General features: G+C 44.8%; 1 protein-coding gene and 1 long non-coding RNA gene across 4 annotated transcripts in view; one reads left to right on the top strand and one right to left on the bottom strand.

Moving 5' to 3' along the window:
• LOC143145197 (nephrin) overlaps positions 1-21,569 on the top strand; it is a 179,419-nt gene that overhangs the window by 112,823 nt on the left and 45,027 nt on the right. For all 3 annotated transcript variants that reach the window (XM_076308345.1, XM_076308344.1, XM_076308346.1), the window contains one exon: positions 8,149-8,290. In XM_076308345.1, the coding sequence (XP_076164460.1) occupies positions 8,149-8,290 (142 nt within the window). The remainder of the gene's footprint in view (positions 1-8,148; positions 8,291-21,569) is intronic.
• LOC143145199 (uncharacterized) overlaps positions 1-21,569 on the bottom strand; it is a 125,651-nt gene that overhangs the window by 66,931 nt on the left and 37,151 nt on the right. The gene's annotated exons all lie outside the window — the stretch shown is intronic.

Below are 21,569 nucleotides of genomic sequence, written 5' to 3'. Positions count from 1 at the left end.
TCGTGGCTGACCGCGCGCTGCTGATTTATCCAGGTTCCAATCAGATAGCGAACGGAATACATTATACTTTTAATTAGATCCGGCCGTATCGACGATAGACGGAAACGAAATCATGAATTTTCCGAAACGATCCCTTTTTTCCGGACGAGTTGTAAAAATTGGAAAAGTGATACGAATTGCTCCAGATGTGCATTCTTCTCTAACACCGGAGACTCTTGCTCGATTATAACGACACACTTCGTAGAGGTTAACAAAAACACAATAAAATTATAGAATCTTCGAAATACTGTAGTTAAATTATTGAGAAATTTTTTTTTAGGAACATACAATACGTAGAAACTTCACTACAATATTCGTGAAGAATTATTCAAATGACCAACTAATGAAGCTCCAATGCTAAATTCATTTGCCATTGATAAACTTCGAAAATACCTATGTAGTGTGGTACGAGTCATACGTTCGCTATCGGTGTAGTTTTAGTGTCAAAAACGACCCCCTCTTACGAAGAAACGAGATCGAGAATTGGTAAATACACGGAAAAGAGAAATACTAACGGTAAACCAGGTGAGTTGAAAAACAGAGATTTGTGACGTGACTCATGATTTATTTAAACGGACGAAAAAATTAATATCGAACACCGCGCCGGCATCGATGCACGCTAGATAGAAAACGCAAGGGTTCGACGTATGATTTATCGTCGCGTCGATGTTGCCATTGCGACTGGATTAATAGTTTCACGGATATGACGGACAGCTTGATAATAATTTATCGTGTGCGTCCGTGTAATTGCTATCGAACCATCTGGGAACATCCGGATTGATAACGGTAGTAGCATCGGTAACCATCGCCAGGGAACCGTGGGTGTAATAATGTTCGCTCGACGGTTCCCTGTTAACGCTGGTATCGCGATTAGGCGTGCCGACCTGCGCGATTAATAATTCGCGACAAAGACAGTGGCGTCGAAACGCCTCCAGAAAATGAGGACAGGATCGTTAAAAAGGGGGAACGGTTGAAGGAGGGGGCCAACGGGACCGTCGACGCGACGGTTTAATGCTTTTCAGTACGACGGGGATAAATGTCGACGACTTACGCGCGCATTTTGGCAGACTGAAGCGAAACCGTCGGTGCTGCGTCGACGGAAACATAACGATATCTTTGTGTAGACCGGTGCCACGTTTCAGTCGAACGGTCTCACCGCGGTAGCTCGCGATGCGAACGGAAAGAGTGCTTTGAAAACACAGCCGCGGATCAAAAGGTTAAATAACATGGAATTAACGAGCGGCATTTCCAACGACTATCCGTGAGAACAGTTTTCGTCTCGCTCAGGGATCAAAAAGCTCCGGTGTTCCGACCTATGTGAACATCGACCGCATAGTCTGCCATCGCCCTCCCCTTCACTTGCCCGTGGCTACACGAATCAAAAGAATCCGCGAATCGAAAACGATTTACGGTGGCCGCGGGGTCCGCGAGGTGTGTCGTTATCCGATTGCGGCGATAAGTTGTAACGAATAGATCAGTAATTCCCCTGAGCTGATAAACGCCGGGAAATGTACACCGATCGAAACCGAAAACGACCGTACCGTGGGCAGCCGACAAGATATCTTTTGAAAGGAGTCGTCTATCCTATTCAATCAGATGGTTCGTAATTTCATAGATGACATTTCTCGAGCTCAATGTAGTACTGTGCACGAGAAGTATGAGAGATGTCACTTAGCAGGAATTAAGAATTGTATTGCGCCGAACACTTCGTAATTACATTGATGACATTTTTCGAGTTCACTGTACTACTGTGCACGATTCGGAAGATGTCCTACCGTCTCTAGCTCTGAATAGTAGTTTTCCGAAAGGAGTTGCGGATCGTGTGGGATCGGACGATCCAGTAGGCCTTCATGACATCTTTCCTGTTACTCATGGTACTGTGCGTGATTCATAAAACGTCCCACAGTCTCCAGTTCTCGAAACTAAATAATATGGGAAGTTAAAGAGATGCGTAAAAGGAGTCACGGATTGTATTGGGTCAGACTATCACTTCCCCTTGATACAAGTGTCATCTTTCCAACTTCCAACAGTGGGTACTTTAGCGGCGTACGTTTTCCAAGATCTCCGATTCTACGTGTCCAAAGCAAGCAAATCAAAACTCTCTCAATAAAGTAAACGACATATCGTGTTCTATCACAAGCAGGTTTTGAACCCGATTAACGGTGATGTTGTTAGAAAACGATACCGACGGTGAGCGCGGTGTGCGACCGAGGTGGCGCTTCCTAATTCGTATCATCCATTAGTCGAGACGGGAAGATAGTTTCCACATCGTACTTGCCGTAGGAAGCGGTGACAACGAGAGTAATAGCACGGCAGCAACGATACCGAGCTAACGTTACGTCGCTCGTGCAATTCGTGAACCAGTCGTGCTACGAACCGTCGTTATCGTTTATCAATGGTACGCACGGATCGGATCTCTTCGCGATTCAACGCCTACGACCTCGAACAAGAACCCTCACCCTCCCGAAGGGACGCTAAACTTCCAAAGACTTAGACGTGGAAGAAAATTGTCTGGTCGAGAAATAAGCGAGCAACGAGAAACGTTCGCCCAGGGAAATCTCTATGATCTTTTGCACGATAGAATTTTTCTGATCAAATGCGATTCGTAATTTTCGTCAGGTGACGTTTTTCCAGGTCCTCGTAATATCTACTATTGAGAGCTGACAAGACGAACAGGACGATACGGAAGCCAGAGGGGTATGAATGTCCAAACGTTTCGTGGAACTTCTCACGAATCGGTGCACGGTACTGTGGACAGCTGGAAAAATGTCATCTGGATTAACGAGAATGTAGGATCATCTGTAAAATGAATGTGGACTATCTGACCCAGGACGATTCACAACTCCTGCTAAATGACACCTTTCCAGCTCAATATAGCACCACCTGCTATTTAGAATTAAAGACGGTAGGACTTTTTCCGAACCGAACAGTAAAAGAATGTGAATAGTCTGACCAAATACGATCCGCAAATCACTTCAAATGACAACTTTCCAGCTCATAATCGGAGGTTCCTGAATCGGATCAATTCTCGCGTCTATCGTCGTACGTAAAGGAGTGGGAAGGGGCACTTTTCGACGAAGTGGGACGATTTTACGTCCCTGAAAAGAAGAAAAAGACACCCCCCGACGCTCGAGAGGAACAAGGAAAGCCTAACGGTCGTATCGTTTTTACAACGGAAGGGAGAAACCGTGTAGAGGAGGGATAGCAGACGACGGCATATAATCTCACTCGTGCTGGCCCTTTAATTCTCGCGCGGAATATTTCGCGAGCTTCCTTTTGGGAAATTTCAACCCGCTGTCGAGACCGAGCGGAGGCTAATTTTCATAGAGCGCGCCGAGCAAAAAACCGTAGGCGAGGTTGTCTCGCCCCCACGGGGGGTGGAAGGGAGTGGAAGCGGTCGGTATTCGGAAATCCCCCGGAGGCGGGAACGCAGGAGCAGATTTATCTCTAAAGACCGATTTTCGTGTAATACCGCGGGCGCAGCTGGCTTTTCCCCGCGGATACGTGCCACGAACTAGAACTTTGTCGCAGTTTCGCGTTATCATTACGCAACGCGAGTGAAAAGAATCCGCTCGAATCCGGGGGATTCGATCGGGATGCATTTCTATTCGCGACGATTCCTTATCTACCTCCACCATAAGCCTCGAGATACAATATGGCTGCCGCCCACTATTAGTTCCCGAGATTTTATCGCGACTAGTTATTAGCCGGCGGGAGTTTTATCGCGGGGGCTTTGGCCGGTTGGCCGAGATTCCTGGCTCTGAAAATTTCCAATGAGAATTAGGGCCGTTCGACCCGTCCGACGCCTTCATCCTTCGAAAATTTAGTTTTCCTGCAGAGCTGTGTGAACATTATGCCCGCAGAATAAATCGATTGCTCTGTGGCAATATGTTTTAGCGCGCGAGGTTAATAGGCCTTTGGACAACTAATGCAAGGGAAGTAAATCTTTCGTTAAAACCAGTAACTAGAGTTCTTCTCCACGAGATGTCACTCATGGACGCCTGAGGACCATGGTGGTTCCATGTCAGATACCACTTACCATACAAAGATCATGAGTTGTAACAGATTTTCGTTATTGCCTAAGTTAAACCTATCTTTTCTTCAAAATCGTGAAGAGAAGACATCGAAGGAGATGTAAAGATTCTACTCCTATGCAGTGTGTATCCTAACGTAAATGTATGGATCCTTGGGCGAAGCAAACGTTTAGTCCTCTTGCTTCTCCGTCGTGCAACTTTTAGGGACTTGACAACAGACGATCGCTGCACAGTACACGTACCTCAACTTGCAACTTTTCCAAATTTATTTGAAGTAAGTTTATTAAGAAATTCCATATATCTTGATCTTCAAAGAGAAGATCTTTTTCTTTGATTAATATTGCAAAAGCAACTTTCAGGACATAAACCTAGACACTCATGACTGTTCGTGGCGAAAGGTTCAACACAGATCGAGCCTTTCGGTTTCCGTCGATATTTCCGCGTCGGATATTCGAATCCGGAAAAGCTGAAAGTGGGGGCTAACGTCTGGAAACGGAGGAAAAAGAAAGAGACGGCCCGTATGGTGGGCCCAGGGACGGAGGGAAACAATTTACCGGGACATCCGGTTCGGCGGGTGTCTGGAAAAATGGTGTGGCTTGCTTCCGATACGGGTAGAACCACCAGGTGGCTCGAGAAGCAGGAACGATCGAAATTTACAGTCTGTATCGTAACAACGTGAATGCTCCTCTCTGACACTCGATACATTGAGCCGATCGTAATAACATAAACACATGTATATACAATGTTCTAGAACCGTATGGTGTTTCCACGTATCGTTTTCACCATGCATCCGTTTAATAATAGTTTTTGCGACATACAGTAATGAACCAAATTACGGTCGACTGTGATTCGTCGAAACCTGTATTCGTTACGAGAAGTGACTATCCCATACGTTCGAATTGTGTCGAATTTGTTACAAAAAAAAAATAATTTTTACATAAATCACGTTCTTGGGATACTATACGCATCGATGGTAGATGAAGTCGTTGGTATAGATATACCTTGACCGTGTCCGCGGCCATCGGGAAAGTAAAGAGAAGTTAATCCGAGTCTTTCCAAAATCCGCCGCGATATCGCGGCACAAAGGGAACCGGGCTACATAAATTCCGTCTGCTTTTCCGCTTCGTTTCTCGCTGCGAAACCGGTGCTCGTGCTGTCGCTTCACTGAGAAAACCTCCCATCTGGGGTAATCCTTGCTTCGACCGTGGAAAAGGAATGAATTCTCGTCGTTTCAATAGTAACGGGGTATTGTTGCTTCAATAGGTTTAGAAAACAGAGTAACACGTCATATGAAATAACTAAAGTACTTATATCGAGAATATTAAAATAACGTGTATGTATCAAATTATTAACATAATATATATGCAACATCGACAGGTCTATAGAATATCGTTTTTAATATTCTCAATCAATATTTGATGCTTGCTCATGCATGCCGTTTCCCTCACACTCCGTTGTGCCAGCTACTGAGACAGAATTGTTCCCAACAGGTTTGTCTCCCTTCCCCTACGTTGCTAGTTCACGACATCGCAAAATCAGAAAAGACATGGTTATCGGTGGCGCTCCGATCGATCGATTTCCGCCGAAAACCGCTCGCTAACTGCGCACAGAGTGCGCCACGAGTTGTGCGTTTCGAATAGCGCCGCGCTAATCCGTTCCAATTGCATTCAACCGAGTTTGCGACGAGATTATAAGCTCCTCGAGTTAATGAACTCCGGCCGGACGCAAGGCTGTTCGTTATCACGGAATACTAAATCTTTAATGATCTCTTTGTGGATCCTGTGCCGGCTGCGAATTAATCGTAAACAAAAAGCCAAGGTTAACGCTGCTTTGGCTAACTATTACTACCGAACGATCGAGAAGTCTGGAAACATTGAAGCTTTATATCGTTTCTGCCACCGATACGTACAATTTCTAAAGCTCCCACGCGAGGAATTCGATCGACGACTATTGTTTCGAAATGTATCTTGATTTCCGACGGTATGATAAATTGAAGGTCATTCCATTGAACTACGAAGAACGGTTACCAAGGGAAGAGGAAAAAAACACCGAGACCATAAATGGAAGTTGCTCAGATTTTACTAGAAGTTTCTAATGTTATTGCAAAAATCATTTCAGTACGTTCCCATTTTCTATCCACAACGAGATTGATAAAACAACACGTGGAAAGATTGCAATATATTTTTAACTGTCACGGAATTGTGTTAAAAAGTATACATACTGAGAACCTTGGTTCGATAAGGCATAAACAGTATTGTCTGTCCACGAGAAGAGACTAGCTAGTGTTTCTGTCCCAACTCTAGGTTACTAAGTTCCCCACCAGTGCACTCACGGTCGCTACTGGTCGTGGAATGTGACGAAGGTCAACAGCGACCAATAACGAAAATGCAACTTGTGGTGGGAGAGCGTGTAGACTGTATTCTACTGTGGAAATGTAAACACTAGTCAGTCTCCTTCTCGCAGACTGACAGCCCTCGATACGCGAAGCACGGCTAGAGATTTGTCGATAACCGTGAAGAAAAAGTAGCGCCGGAAATTTCGAGAAGGTCACGAAAATTTCCAACAGCGAGGAAATCGATGCGACATAGAAGCGTGCGTTTCCCTACGGGTAAAACTCGGATAAAGTCTTTTTCGTTTTCCAGTGACGTGGCAGCGACCGGGGTCTATCGGGGATTTAATTTTCATTTCACAGAGTTGTAGCCGTCCTGGCGACCCGATTTTTTTCGCAGACTTGTTCTCTTGCTATTGTTTTCGGCGCGAAAGAAGAATTGCAGCGGGAGTAGCCAGCCGAGAGAGAAAGAGGAACGGTATACGGTATACTCCCACATATTTTCCATACCCGAATCTACATGAATAACGATCCTGAAATTTCGGCAGAGCTACGCCGCCATAAATTCGCCAGAGAAACGTTTCGGCTCGTTTTCGAGGGGATTCGGAATTCCTCGCATCGCAACCTCGTGTCGCTCGTTTTTGTTCAATATGCCCGATGGTCGGTTTGGTCGATGCGACCCGTATCTTCTCGTCGATGCGACGTTCGAATGCGAGATTCCTCGGGTTTTTCGATGTTTCTCGTCCGGCGTAACGCGTCGCGATGGTTCCGTTCTTGGCTTTCGTTTCCACTGGTTTCCTTTCGTTTTGTGAGAGAAGAAAAGCGGGGATCGTTCGAGTCGGTGCCGTCGTTCCTCTTTCTATTTTTCTACGTCGCCGAAACGATCGTTGAACGAATCCACGTTCCCGTGGAACAACGTATACGCGATAAACGAGGATAACATTCGGAACCAGGAAAAACACGAAGTCTATCATGGACGTTTTGCGACGAAACGCACGCTAGAACCTCCGTAATACAAACTAATTGGAGGATAATAGTACAATGTTTATATTTGTATCAGTTTCTAGAGGGTGTGATAAAGTAAGAGGGAGCAAGCGTGATAAGAAAAGGAAAGGACGTCGCGACATTTAGTAATCAGCAATGTCGCATATACACTACCCAAAAGTTTGGGTACATGTATTAATATGTAAAACACTTTTTAATTTTTCTTAAGAATATAATACAATTAAATATTCAACTTTGCAGTTCAGATATAAGGGAGATATACAAATGAAGTTGATGTACCCAAATATTTGGCCAGTACTGTACATGGTACGAGAACATACGAGAAACGATTGAGTTTATCTCTAGTGGCGAGTGTAGGAGGTACCGCCACAATGTAACAGAATATTTATGTAATGGAAGATTCGCATAACGGGACAAAGAATTAAAACAACTGACGTCAATGATCACGGACATTTAACGCTGAAATTCTGTACAGTTTTACAATTTCCCGCGGTTGACGCGATTCGTCGCTCGGTAATCATCAATTTCGGATAATCCCCGGTATTATACTAATTACGCGTCGATTTGACGAAGATACCGACAACATCAATCGTAATATTCGATAGTCAATTATTAAACCCATGTGTGGGGAAAATATCAGACACGGTTTCTGTGTATGCGAAAACGATGTCTACCCATGTACTGTTCGAGAGTATTTGATGTTCGCTTCGGTTTCGATATATGTATCAGGATTTCGATCAGTTTCAGGAGGACGGTACCAGCGTGAGCGTGCTGCAATGGACACCGTCGACCGAAGACGAGGGAAAGTTTCTCGTGTGTCGAGCGACGAATCCAAAGCTGCAGGAGGCCGGCATCGAGGAACGATGGAAGCTGAAAGTGCACTGTGAGTATGTTGACAATGATATTTACCGGGAAACTTCGCTAGACTTTCAGTAGAATTGAAACGTCGTCCAATATATGCTTACGCGTGCTTCCGAAATCGAAGAGAAAAGAAAGAAAAAAATTCTTTCCCACCATTACGGATTCCATTATCCCCCATAAATTCAAGAATACCATTTAAGGGGAGTGGGGTCGAGGACAAAATGTTGGAATTTCATCCGGAAACTTTCGAATAAATCTCAGTGCGTCTTTGAGAGAAAATGGTACTCGAAGTTACCTTCTCATAAAGGAAATAGGTGTCTGTCGACCGGCATTGATCTCTCACAGAAACGTGCTCCACCATGTTATTGCTCCGCGGAACGTTTCCTCGCGACGTTAATTGCGTTCGAAGGGACCCGGAATATTCGTCTATAGGTAGGTAGGTACAAATTGCGAGATTCTGTTTTACGATCGTGTCGTCGGTATTAAACTGTATTTCGGAAGGGGGAAGCGTTAAAATCGTCTAGAAGATTGAACGAGCGTGTTATAACGGATACTCTGGATTCGATAAAATTGAGAATTTCGCCTCGTTCCCGAGCCCGAAAATACTTGACCCGATTTCCTGGAAACAAACAAGGCCACGGGAAGTGTAAAAACTGCTTCCCACCGTGGCTAAATTCTTATCGTTATCCGTGACATTAATTCGTTGAAAGGAGAGCGATTAATCATCGTACGGTATCCTCCGTGGATGAAAGTCGTGGATTCGTGCGGTTAGCAAATCGTTTCTTTCCTCGATCGCGCACCATGAATAAAGTATGCAATTTACTGACGCACTTGCGTGGTCGCGCGTCACCGCGACACGTTCGATAGGAATCCACCCATTGATAATCGATTCCACGAGGCGTACCCGAGCACATGCACGGGATATTCCGGAATAAATGGAAAATATTTCGTGCACCGATTCAACACCTATAGACAACGGTAAGTGTTTATACAGAGTGTCCCTGTAAGATAAAGTAATGTATGAGTAAATTTTCCAATTCGATTTTCTCGAGAACTGAACCCTGAACGGATAAAAATTACATAGATGAGCGACGGATAGATAAATTTTCCAATTTGATGTTCTTGAAAAGTAACCTCTAAACAAAAAAAATTAATCCATATTTAGTCCGCATTTTTTTTTTTACGAAGAATCACCTGATATCACCTGATATCGCGCTTGTACTGTTCAGGAATATCCTGTACAAATAGTTTTTATTTTCCCTGTGTGTAGAACCGATAAGTAAAATATATTTTTGCTATTATTCCGGGACACTTCGTGAGTTTCAGTCTCGCGTTATAATCCGCCAAGGACACGATACGGTTTCATCTCCTAACGTGAAGTATAATTGGACTCGCAGATAAAAATGCTACGATTCCTGACTAATTTGATTCGATGGATTTCCCTGACGTACAGACGCGCTCGTGCCCTCAGCTGCGCGAATAGCATATAGAGCAGCCTTACTACGAAATTACGTGCCAGCCAATCTGTCCTAGCAACGTTTACCTGCATAACGTAAGCCAGAAACGTCTGCTCGCTGGATACAGATACGAGCTATCGTTATCCGTTTATTTACGACTGCGTGTCTGATCGGCCACTCGATGCGTCGGCTATTATCCTCGTTTGCGGTATACGCTTGTACATGTGGGAATTTGGCATTAGTCCGACGTATAATCCAATGCCGCGCGGGGCTTTCAGAAATCTCCCCAGAAACACGGGACCGACGAAACAATGCGAACGCATCTTCGAGGACCGAAGCCTCGCGCGAAAAATCATGCTTCGACGACCAAAAACTATTTACAAGAGTGCAACGCAACTCGATATACAAAGACATAGGATCTGAAGACGATATTCTATCGAAAGAATAAAAAGCAATGGTAGAAAATGACCAATTTTGTAAATAAAAAAATAGTTCGATAGTCGAAGAAAATCAAACACGTCCAGATGAGCTCTTTGGAGAAGTCACAAGGACATTTTGTGCCCTATGAGACAATATTAAACGTCTGTGCACGAATTCTTCATGTTCAAGAGACCGAAAGTGGTTATTACTTAAAATTCTCCTTTCGCGAACAATCATCGATTGCACTTTTAAATTTACGATAGACCACTATTTTAACCTCACCTCGAAATAGTCCGACCACGAACAAAGTGGTTTTATCAGTAAGAACGAAAGATTGGGAGCTCAAATTCTGGGTAATAAATCGCCCGTATGTCGCGTCCTTGTTGGTTCTTTGCCGCGTAAATAAAAGAAGATTCATTCCGGAAAACAAACCCACGATTACTTTTCGCGTGTTCGTGTGGGTTTAATAAATACAAGGTGCGGGTAAACACATCAATCCTCCGCGCTTTCAACGGTTGGCGAATTTTTTCTCCGCGATATGCTCCGGGGGCTCGTAATAAAATTATTTCACGGTCGGAGGACCTCGGTGAGGAACGTTGAATTTCACCTGGTAATAAACCTTTAAGCGTATTCTCGGGAGGAATTGGTGCTTCGATTTCAATAGCGATTCCCGACTGGATTATCTCGCGGCGAAGAATCAATTCGGAGATACGGAATGGCTTCCATTAGGTACACGCGCGCACGTTATATCGAAAGGTTAATGGGCGGCAAACGTCTGGAATGTTGATAATAATTCTGGCCAAATTCCGGACACCTGGTCACCGCACCGGTCATGACCAAGGTAGCAGTAAACAGACCGTGTACAAGATGGTAGAAAAAGAGTGCAGAACTTTGAGGTTAGTAGTACTCGTGGAAGAAAATAAAAAAATATCTAATAAATGTAGCTAAAACTATTAATTCTCTCCAGATGAAATTAACTTTTGTTAACGACATGGTTCGTTAAAAGTATAATGCATCGGTTGAAAGTTGTCAAGACGGGATCACTAAATCAACCAAGATACTTCATAAACACCGAAGATTTGCGTTATACTTGCGCTATGATGTCACCTTAGTTGATATTAGCAATGTGGTGTCCACAATTTTGAACCGTTATTTCTAAAGTTCCTTTACCAACTTCTGTCTCACGTCACGAGTACTAGGAACCTTGAAACTCTACGTTCTTTTCTCCTCGCCTGTATTTCCACTACGCCATGGTTCAGCAAATCCTCCGGTTTCTCCAAATCGCGCAAACACCCCTTAAAATTTCACGTTCCAGGTTAGGATAAACTGAGGCCAGCGTTCGTAAATACGACTTTGCGCGTGATAATGTAAACATCATTGGCGCGACGTCTTCCGAAGAAAAATTGAGAGGAAATAACGAAGGAATCGTCGTGTAAATAATTTTTCCATATTTTAATATAAATGCAGCCGGAGGGTGGATGTTGCGGCGCACAATCGAGTTCCCACGGAGAAAATGGGCGGTCATTAATGTTATAAAATGGCCCATAGCTGTACAGTTTACCGTAGCTAACGATACAGGGACGTATCCATCAAAGTCACCCGCGCAGCCGTCAGTGGTAACGATACGTGCTTCATCAGACACGGCCGGTACCGACACTCCGCACCAGGCTGACCGGGTGAAGTCTTCGCCCTTCCCCTACAACAGACCTGGAATCTCCTTCCACCTTTCCGCCCGCTCCCTGCGCTAGTGTCACGCTATACATCCCTACTCCTTCAATGGAGGCCCAATCGGTGCATCCCTCACTCCGCTGCACGGTGCCAGACAACGAGGCTCGCGCGTCGCGCCAACCATCCTCACTCTTTCAATGAAAGGACTACAGGTGCGTCCCCCACTCCGCTGCACAGCACGAGGCAACGAGGCCCGCGCGTCACGCTACCTACCCCCACTCCTTCAGTGTGAGACCCGCACGTCAACGTTACCATGTCCCTTGCTCCACTATACGGTGCGTTACAACGAGGATAGCCATGTGGTACTCCCTATCCTCACTTCTTTGGCTTGAACTCTAGAAGGCTATTGCCTTGAAGGCAAGGCCGGCAGAATGCGAGAGATAGGTAACTTCACCCAGTCACCTTCGCACACGCCTTAGTCTGCTCCCAGACACGGTCAACATGCCCCCGTGTAGGATAACGGAATCCACTCGCGGAATTAGACGCGACGAAGAATGAGCGACACAGGGGAACAAAGAAAAACGAGAATCCGGTGGAGGGGGTGCGCGGTGTTCATGGAACGTTGGGAATTAATCGCAGACATCTCGCGGTTCGGTTGACCGAGCAATTTAAATGGATCCCGGTGACCAGATTCGTAGCGCCGAAATTCCCGAGCGGACCGAACTGGCCTCGTCGCTGAGTCTTTCGTACTCAAAGTCAAAGAACCCTATTTCGGGTGATCCGTGGGTACCGATTCGCGACGCGTCCAATGGAAAATCGACGATCGAGTGGGGGAGGGGAGGATGAGGAACTCTCTCGCGAATATCGAAGAGCAAGGGAAAACTTGGTTACAGAAGGGAAAGGGGAATGGGTCAATGGCATCGGTCGTGTCACGTGGTTAACGATCTGTTCGGTCGCACGAGAACCGTCGTCCCGAGCGGAATGCGGGGCATAGCGCGTGTTCATTTGCCGGAAAGCTATTTCCTACCTTCCATTACCGGACACTGCCACACCACATATTTGAGTTCGTATGGAAGCACGGGTACACGTGCTCCCTCGTCTGTGCGTAGAATCGAATCTCCGCCGTGTTCGGACGACCGTAGCCGAGATACGACGACACGTCCAACACGCGTGTACAACTCACAGATTGGTACGCGTCTCGTCGACGCGACGTGTCATCCGAACCAGGGTGCTGGAATTCTTCTTGCGGCGAACACACTTGCTTATGACGTCAGCGGGTACCTTACCAGCACCCCAGGTGACATAATGAGAGAAAGGTGGGTGATGAAATTCGTTCGCCGTTATCTCTCGGAGCTCTGCACACTCCCGAGCACACGGTAACGCTTTTCAACGTTAGAGACATAAATTGGAAAATGAAATACCAACAACCGAGAAGATCGGTTCTCGAAACTGGAGCGCGCCTGTCCTCTATCGAGAACGAAACAATTTTCGAGCAGTTGAACGGGTCTTGCCGAATATCCGTCCGTTTTCACGCGACAATTTCAACGCTTGGGGAGGCGTAAATTGGCCGCGATTCAGCAATTGGTCGAATCGTCCGTGAAAAGGAAAATCCATCGAGAGGGATACGATTTTGACGCGATCGAACCGAGGAATAGGCGGGAAAGGAAATGATTCCTCGTTGGGTACGAACTGGGTACCTACGTCCCTGCCAGGTTGCTGCTTCCACAAATCACCGTGCGCGATAAACGTTCCACGTCGGTTTTACCCGGTTATTTATCGCGGCGTGTGGTTAAAGGCCGAGGGCAGTTATAACTCCCAGGGTTGCACCGCACGCAGATCCACGTGCGTCGTTTCGTACGACTCTTTTATCGCGATTCTTCCGTTGTTTCCTTCTTTTCTTCGTTCAACGTACCTGTATCGAGCCAACCAACACGTTTGCTCTTAATTGCAAATTTTTGTAATTGTCCGTGACGAATATTTTCCACCGGCCCAATTGTTCAAGCATTCCAATTTGTCTTCGAGTATTTTTATTGTAACTCGAGCCGGAGTCGGTTAAACACGACATTTAATAAATGAATTTGCAGCTTAAAGGGTGCTTGATAAAAGGGTGAAGTTGGTTTCTGGAAGTTTAATAATAACTATTAATAATCCCCGGAAATGGAAATGCAGGTTCTTATAAACGCTATTGTGGGCAAAAATATGTACTTGGTAATTTATTGTGCAATAAATAAAATTTGCGTTCTCGATAGGAATGTAATTCCTAAAACGATCGAAAAGAGCGATAATTCCTCCAGTAGCACCCTGAATAGCACTTAGGCGTCACATACGCGTGACGGGCGGAAGCCGGCCGTTAATCGTCGAGAATAATCGAGTCGATAAAGATGTCGTCGCGCGCGGAATCTTGGCAAACTAATAACAATTTTCGCTACCCTTCGGGAGCACGTTGCAGATACCCCGGGTGTTCGCGCAGACAATCACGAAACGGAGAAAGTTTCGAAACGCGACTCACGGAAATTGTGAATTCGGCGCGAGCGTAGATATACTCGAACAGAGAGAGTGGATGGAACGTCTAATGCGCCAAAGAGAAACAAGCCGTGTTGCACCTAATTAATATCTATACCATAACTGTGTGACGAACTGAAATTGGATACGGGGCATTGAATATGCTCTCCAAACTACGAATAACTACTTTTTGTTCGCCAGTTCTCTATCCATTCCTACGTAAAATATTTAGACGAAATTCGCAAACACGCCATTCACCGGTATTAGACTCGTCTCGTTAAAAACCGCTCGGTCTTCCGCTTTTCGACAGACGGAGCAGTGCGCCTATTATTCGCCGTTGAGTTCATTCCATACATTACGGAGAAAGGAAACAAAGAACCAACGAATCGATCGAGCAGCCTGGAAAGTTGCGAATCGCGACGCGAATAAAACCCACGAGGCTCTGAATTTCGATTGAGGGAAAAATAGAAACGAAATTTCGTATTTACCGATGTCGACCTCGTCGTCTGAACTATATCGGATTACAATAATTCCTCGACTAGTTTCGAGACACAAGCCCTTCGATACATTTTTCTAGGGAAGATAAAAGTGCATTGATTGGTGATTTTAAGAGGGCAGAGTACGATATAGAAAATTCGTTACATTGATAATATGTAACATACTTAACCGATTTTTTTCATCAGAGGTTCAGTTCGCGTAATGCTATGAGTATAAGAAAAATAGAGAAAAGCACGCGAATGACAGTTAAAAGGTCGTGAAATTTCTAAATCGCGGTTCACGTATCGGTGAAATCAAAAGGCCTCGTTTTCGTACACGATCGACTGTACGTATTTGTGATAGACGATAAGCGTAAACGTCGGCTGGTATATGAAACACGCTCCTCGATGGAACACAGAATGATTCCGTTGGGTAGCGACGGGCGACTCGACCGAGAATGCTCGTAGTTCGTTATGGCGTTGTAGTTATAACGCGACGAGCTCGTTGGAGCGTGCTGAACAACGCCGTACAACTTTGATTGGCTACGCAGACTTCGACGGGCCGCAACTTCCGGTTTACTCGCCACCACCCCTTGCGTATTGTCCAAACAAAGGGATTGCAGGCCCCCCATACCACCCTCCTCAGAATTCACGCTCGCGTCTAGATGCATTGTCGAAGCCAAGAACGATATACGCCTCCATGTTCGTCCAGTATCTCCCTTTGATAACCACGTGATTACAAATTCGGTAAATCGACGGAAATTCGATCTGTAGTGGCAATGCCACAAAAATGTTCTGAATATTATGATACGAGTAAGTCGAAAATATAGTAGATGATTTTCACGGTCTTTTAAATATCTCCACTAATTTACATCTCGACTTTTTGAAGAAATCAATTACAAACGAGGACTGGAGGATCGGTGAGAGTCGATGGAATTTCTACGCACTTGATTACCATACATGTAAACACTTTTCATTGAATACGCGTAATTCTTTAATTTTTTCTTTTTCTCTCCAAAAGGAATATATCCTACGTTTCCCATTTACTTTTGCGCGAGGAACAACCCCTTTTCGACTGGTACAACGATTTTAAGAACGCTCTATATAATCGAATAATTACGAGGAAATGTCACCATAGTCGTCGCCTCATTTCCCGCCCGAGACGTAGAAAGTTTCGACTCGTCATCTCCGAGAAAGTACGCGGTTGTCGAGGGGAAATATTTCGGAAAGTTTCCGAAATAAGAGCGACGATACACGAAATACACGTACGTGTCCGATGAGCACCTTATAATCGAAAGCCTTATAATTCCGCTCTAAGTTTCGTCGTTCCGAGTTTATGATCTTCCACGCGTACCTCGCGAACACGAAACGAAACGCACAATGAAATTTCACCGCGGACCAAGTTCCCCTCGGCCCCGTCGTTCAACTCTCAACCACGCGTTTATTTCCTACAGCTCGAGTGTCGTTCTCGCATCTACTCCACCCCCTTTCTTCATTACCGCCCTTATTCGTGATAATTTGCGCGTGCAGAGAGAGAAAAAAAGAGAGATAGAGAAAACACCGTTTTTGAAAATTCGACGCGCGACAAACGAGAAAAAAAATAAAAAGAGAGAGAGAGAGAGAGAGAGAGAAAATTTCAGCGGGATTAACGAAACGAAGGCTTGTTGCGTTTAACGTTTCGGAAACGGAGAAACTGGAAAACTGCCCCCCCCCCCCCCCCTGCCCCCAGCCAGCCAGAGTGAAATTTACGAGCCACGACGTACGCGTTATCATCGTCATCGCTAATAATTATTCGACGCGGCAGCCAATGCGTCATCGTTTTGAATTTAAGCCGGGCTTAAACGTACCGTCCATCACCAGAGGACGATTTACCGCCCGGTAACGGGGCGCGCGCTTAATTCTATTCTAAATTTTAATCTTTCACGCGCATTGCTCGACATTGACGACCCGAAAAGTTAGGAATCGTATTCCGCGTCCATTTACGACTTCCTCGTAACGATCGGATCGAAACAGGGATTTATTAATTAACTATTCGGAAAAAGTAGAAATCTACCAGCAAAGATATTCACATGAATATCGACTATAGTTGGCTCCAGAACTCGCAGTCATTCACATGGATTACAGTCGGTTTTAGAACCCACAAGCATTCATGCGAATCAGAGTCGGCGCTAGAGCCCACATAAGTTCACATAGATGCCAACTATGGTCGACTCTGTAACCCACGGGGATCACAATCAACGCTAGAACCCACAGAAATCACATAGATGCTGACTATAATCGGTGCTAGAACTCACAGGCGTTCGGATGAATTATAATCAGCGCTAGAACTCACAAAAGTTCGCTTAAATGTCAATTATAGAGCTAGAACCGAAAACTTCAAGGATTGGAAGGTGTCGCAACACGACCCATACGTGTACGAATCCCAATTCGCGAATTACGTCGAACAAGGCGGATGAAAGTATAATTAAAATCCGGAAGGAATCGTACACGGTGTGCTCCCTCGGTTTCGCTTATCAATCACGAATGTACAAACGAGCGATCGAATCGAGAAACTTGGCGTCCGCCGTGCAATATCACTCGTCGTTCTCGTTCTCGTTCTGTTTCTTTCTTGTCTCCGATTCTCGTTTCGGCGTCTCCCAATCTTTTTGCCCGCCCTGCTCTCTATCCATCAACCTGTTCCGTCGTCTTCCTCTTTTTCACGGATACGCGCGTTTCGATTCTTTTCGAGTCCATACTCTCTGCCTTGTGCAAGCACAGGATAGCAAATGCAACCGACGAGTATTTTACGAACGTGTTCCGAACAATCAGTGATATCCGCGAACAAAATAAGCACCATTTGCGCCACAAAGGCCGCCGGGATGGTTACGGTACGCTGGGAAATGAAATTTTCAAACAACGACCGAGAGAAACGCAATTATCGTAACTCTTTGTTTTCGATAGATGACCGTTGCAGTGTTTATTTTCCCGCGTTCTTTTCGAATGTCACCGATACTGTATCTTTTAAATATCTGTATCTAAAATCGAACTCGAAACTTTGGTATTTCGACGAGTACGATAAAAAAAAAAGGAGGATCGAGAATTCTTCAATGCAGAAGGGTATTCTTTACCCTCGATCGCGAGAAACTTCGAACAATCTGAAGCAATAGTTCAAAGGCTACGCCATTGTACACCTCCTGTTGCATCTTTTTGCTCTTGCGTTTAGTGTGATCGTTAATCACTGTTTGTAGGAACTGGAAGTGTTATCTGGATGAAACCGTGCTAGGAACCCTCGGACCGAATGTAAAGAAAAATCCTGAAACGTCGAGAACTTTTCGAGTGTTGCGAATTCGTTCCAGAGGAAACACCCATAAACCGCGAACACCGATCGTTGGAAAAGGTAGAGCGAGCAGTTCAGCGGGAAACGATGGTCAACTCTTCGGCTGTGGGTGACATTATGCGCGACGATCGTGTCACAGAGACCGAGCCAAAATAAACCGTCTCCTCGTGGAAAATTTGGAACGCGTTTAAACTCGTTAGTGCTGCAATTCACCAAATGTAGAAATTGAATTACTTTGCTCACCGATCAGGTGTACATATAGTATATACCTATCAATTAATTCAATATATCCACAGTGCCTTTAGAAAACCTATAACGTGTAATAACTTTCGATTTTTTAATCAACTTACCGGAGAGTAGTTTATTATTATGCATTGAATTCAAACGTAAATCAAACTTTCGAAAAAAGAATGAAACACAAACTTTCGATTCGAATAAAGCACGAACTTTTTATCCAAATAAAAGACAAACTTTTGCAATAAAAATTCAAATTCATTCCAAGAGAGGATCTAATACTTTCGCACGGTACATTCGAAGAGAAATCTTCTCTAAACGGACAAGGTTGGTTCTTTAACCGAGGACGGGGCGAGCCAACGTAGGCGCGATGTTTCGCTCAAAATGAAAACCACCCAAACCGATGAATTTTTAATTTCGCGACAACCAGGGGTTCGTGCACGGTCGTTCTAACAAGTCAACAAGTCGGACCTCTTTTCTTCGCCACGAAGCAATTCCGGCCGCTTCTACAAGATCCTCGGCGAGTTTTAACGGCCTAAAAGCTATCTAGAAGCATTGTACTCCGTGCAAAGTAATTTCCGCGTGGCAATGTCGAAAATATCTCCAACTTTCCGTACTGCGTTAACCGAATGGAGTGGAACGACCGAGTCATAACAGATTCCATTAAAACCAGAACGGTGGTCGACGCCAATGAATTTTAAACCGGAAGACAAACCGCCGGATACCGAGGTGTCTCTCCCGATGCAACGTTTCGTTCGCAGTACATACAGACACATTGTTTTCGATAAGAGTGGCGCCATTGTCAATCGACGATGGTTGAGCGAAGAAACAATGACCATTCGCGATCATTGTGTGTGTGTCGTGTTGCACAAATAGCGAGTTTAAATATTTTTGCCTGTCACTTCACAGATGAATAGGTAGCAAACAAAAAAATTACCTATCCTTTAATATCCACCCATATCAAAGAGGACACTGAGATCCTAATCTCAAAAAAGATAAAAAAAAAAAGATCGCGAAGTAAAAATACCATTTCTACCATTAGAGTTCAACTCGCAATAACCAGACCTCGAGTCGACCAGAAGACCCTAGTTTCCAGTCTCCAGCAATAGCAAAGACTCTCGAGACAATTCTGCCCCTAAAGTTTAACACACTTTCATCCAGAATAATATCCTGGACCATCCGCGATCAACGTGAAAAAATACGTCCCGCTCGATTCGAAGAAATCACAACGGATCGCCGAAAAATTGCTAATTGAGGGATCGTAAATGCAAATTGGATTCATTCGGCGCAATAGGCCAACGATACGGTGACGACAGTGGCGACGGTGAGGTGACGACGATGGTGACGGTGACGGCCGCGTTCTCGCGAAAATATTGCACCAAAATTCGAACCGATCGCTACCGTCGCTCATCAATCACGTTTATCACAGCCGAGCTCTCTGATTTTTCTTTCCCCTGGCCGGTTTTTCATTTCTTGTTGACAACGACGCGTCGAACAAATACAAGCAGACAAGAAATCAATAAGCGAACGAACGACGAGGGGAACGAGCAATAATATATTCGACGCGAAAACCACGAACTAGAGACAGTGGAGTGAATTTTTCTCGGGGACCACTATGACTTTTCATTGCGATGTTTGTTGTCAAAAAAAAAAAGGAGGGAAAAGTCTGGGTAGCGAACGACGCTGTTTGATTTCATCGTTATCATCGCGACGCGCAAGATATTTCGTCCCAATGCATCGCTTGTCGCAATGATTTTATTTATGTCTCTGGTCTCCAAAGTATTTTGGAACAAAAAACATGGAGATGGGAAAATGTTCAACCACTACGAACGCGCAATCGAAATCGGTGCAACGTCAATCAATTAATTTGTTTCGCGAATTAAATACGCACTGTTCGTTAACGAATCCATTAACCGGTATAGCTCGACGCGAAAAAATTAAATTAATCGACCTCCAATCGGACTACGGTTAATCGAGTTCTGTTTAAGAAAGAGAGCTCGTAAATCTGCCGCGGGACGTTTGCCAATCTCGAAATAAAGAGGTATTTCCCCAGAATAAATCGCGGCTACTTTGAGAGCGATAAAGCGTTAAATCATGATTGGCTCGGAAAATTTAAACCTTCGATTTTGTCACCATCCTTGGAAAAAATGGTAAGCTGAAATCTTCTGTAAAATATAGTCGACCACGGGTCAAGCACGGGTCATGCACCATATATTTTTATATTCTATTTTATTTTTTCCCAATCTTTCTCTCTCCGCAGATATTAATAAAACCTTTAGTGTAGGTTACAAAGTACTGCAGCCATCATCAAACCATCCAGATATTTTAAGAACCTTAATACCTTAACAATTGTATGTTATCTTTTCTTTTAAGTATACATTTCATGCATAGAGCTTCGATCCGTTTATAAGTAAATAATAATAATAAAAACAAATTTTATCGTCTAATGTTCCATGTTTCTGATACTTCTACGTCGTTCTTCGACCATGACAATTCTTCCATATCGACTCATTCTACGTTCTCTGTCCTCTGGAGTGACACGGATGTTCGATTCTCCGTAGCTCGACTTTCAAGTACCATTATGCAAATATTCTAACCGAGAAATCGGGACACAGAAATCGACTCTCGGTCGAACATTTCGCGCACGAAGTGCGTATCGAGCGATTTTCCAGTTGAAACGGGAGGAAGAGAAACGTCGCGCCGGGTGTCGCGACACGGGAGAAGGAATACGGAGAAAAAGGCAACCGTCGCGAATCCCTTTTAATATTTAATAAAATTTCCGCTCCCAGTCGCGAGTAGACGTAACGAGATGGAAAGGGGCGGAGAGAAACGAGCGTTACAGAAGCGGAAGAACGACACGAAAGACAGCATTCGCTCCCTCAGGAAAATCGAGACTGCCATCCAGTTGTTCGTTTCGTCCTGATGACTTACGTGTTGGAACGCCGAGACGTCGTTGCCGTTAAATTGGAAACGAATGTTAACCTGCGACGAATAACTTCCGTACGGTGAAACGACGGTATTCGTCGTCTTTCGCATCGGTTAGAATATGGACGTGAACTAGCGAGAAAAATGTCCCGTTGATTCTCTGAATTGTGCCAGTCCCGCCGAAAAACGTGCAAAAAGTGACGTACGTGAACGCGGACCGAGGTAGTCGGGCGGATAAGGTAAATCTTAAGTCGAAGGGGTGGGGGAAGGCAACTGGGCGGGTCAACCTTCACTGACTCCCAT

The sequence above is a fragment of the Ptiloglossa arizonensis genome, chromosome 4, assembly GCF_051014685.1.
Source record: "Ptiloglossa arizonensis isolate GNS036 chromosome 4, iyPtiAriz1_principal, whole genome shotgun sequence".
Lineage (NCBI taxonomy): Eukaryota > Metazoa > Arthropoda > Insecta > Hymenoptera > Colletidae > Ptiloglossa > Ptiloglossa arizonensis.
This window is presented reverse-complemented; position numbering and strand designations above follow the sequence as displayed.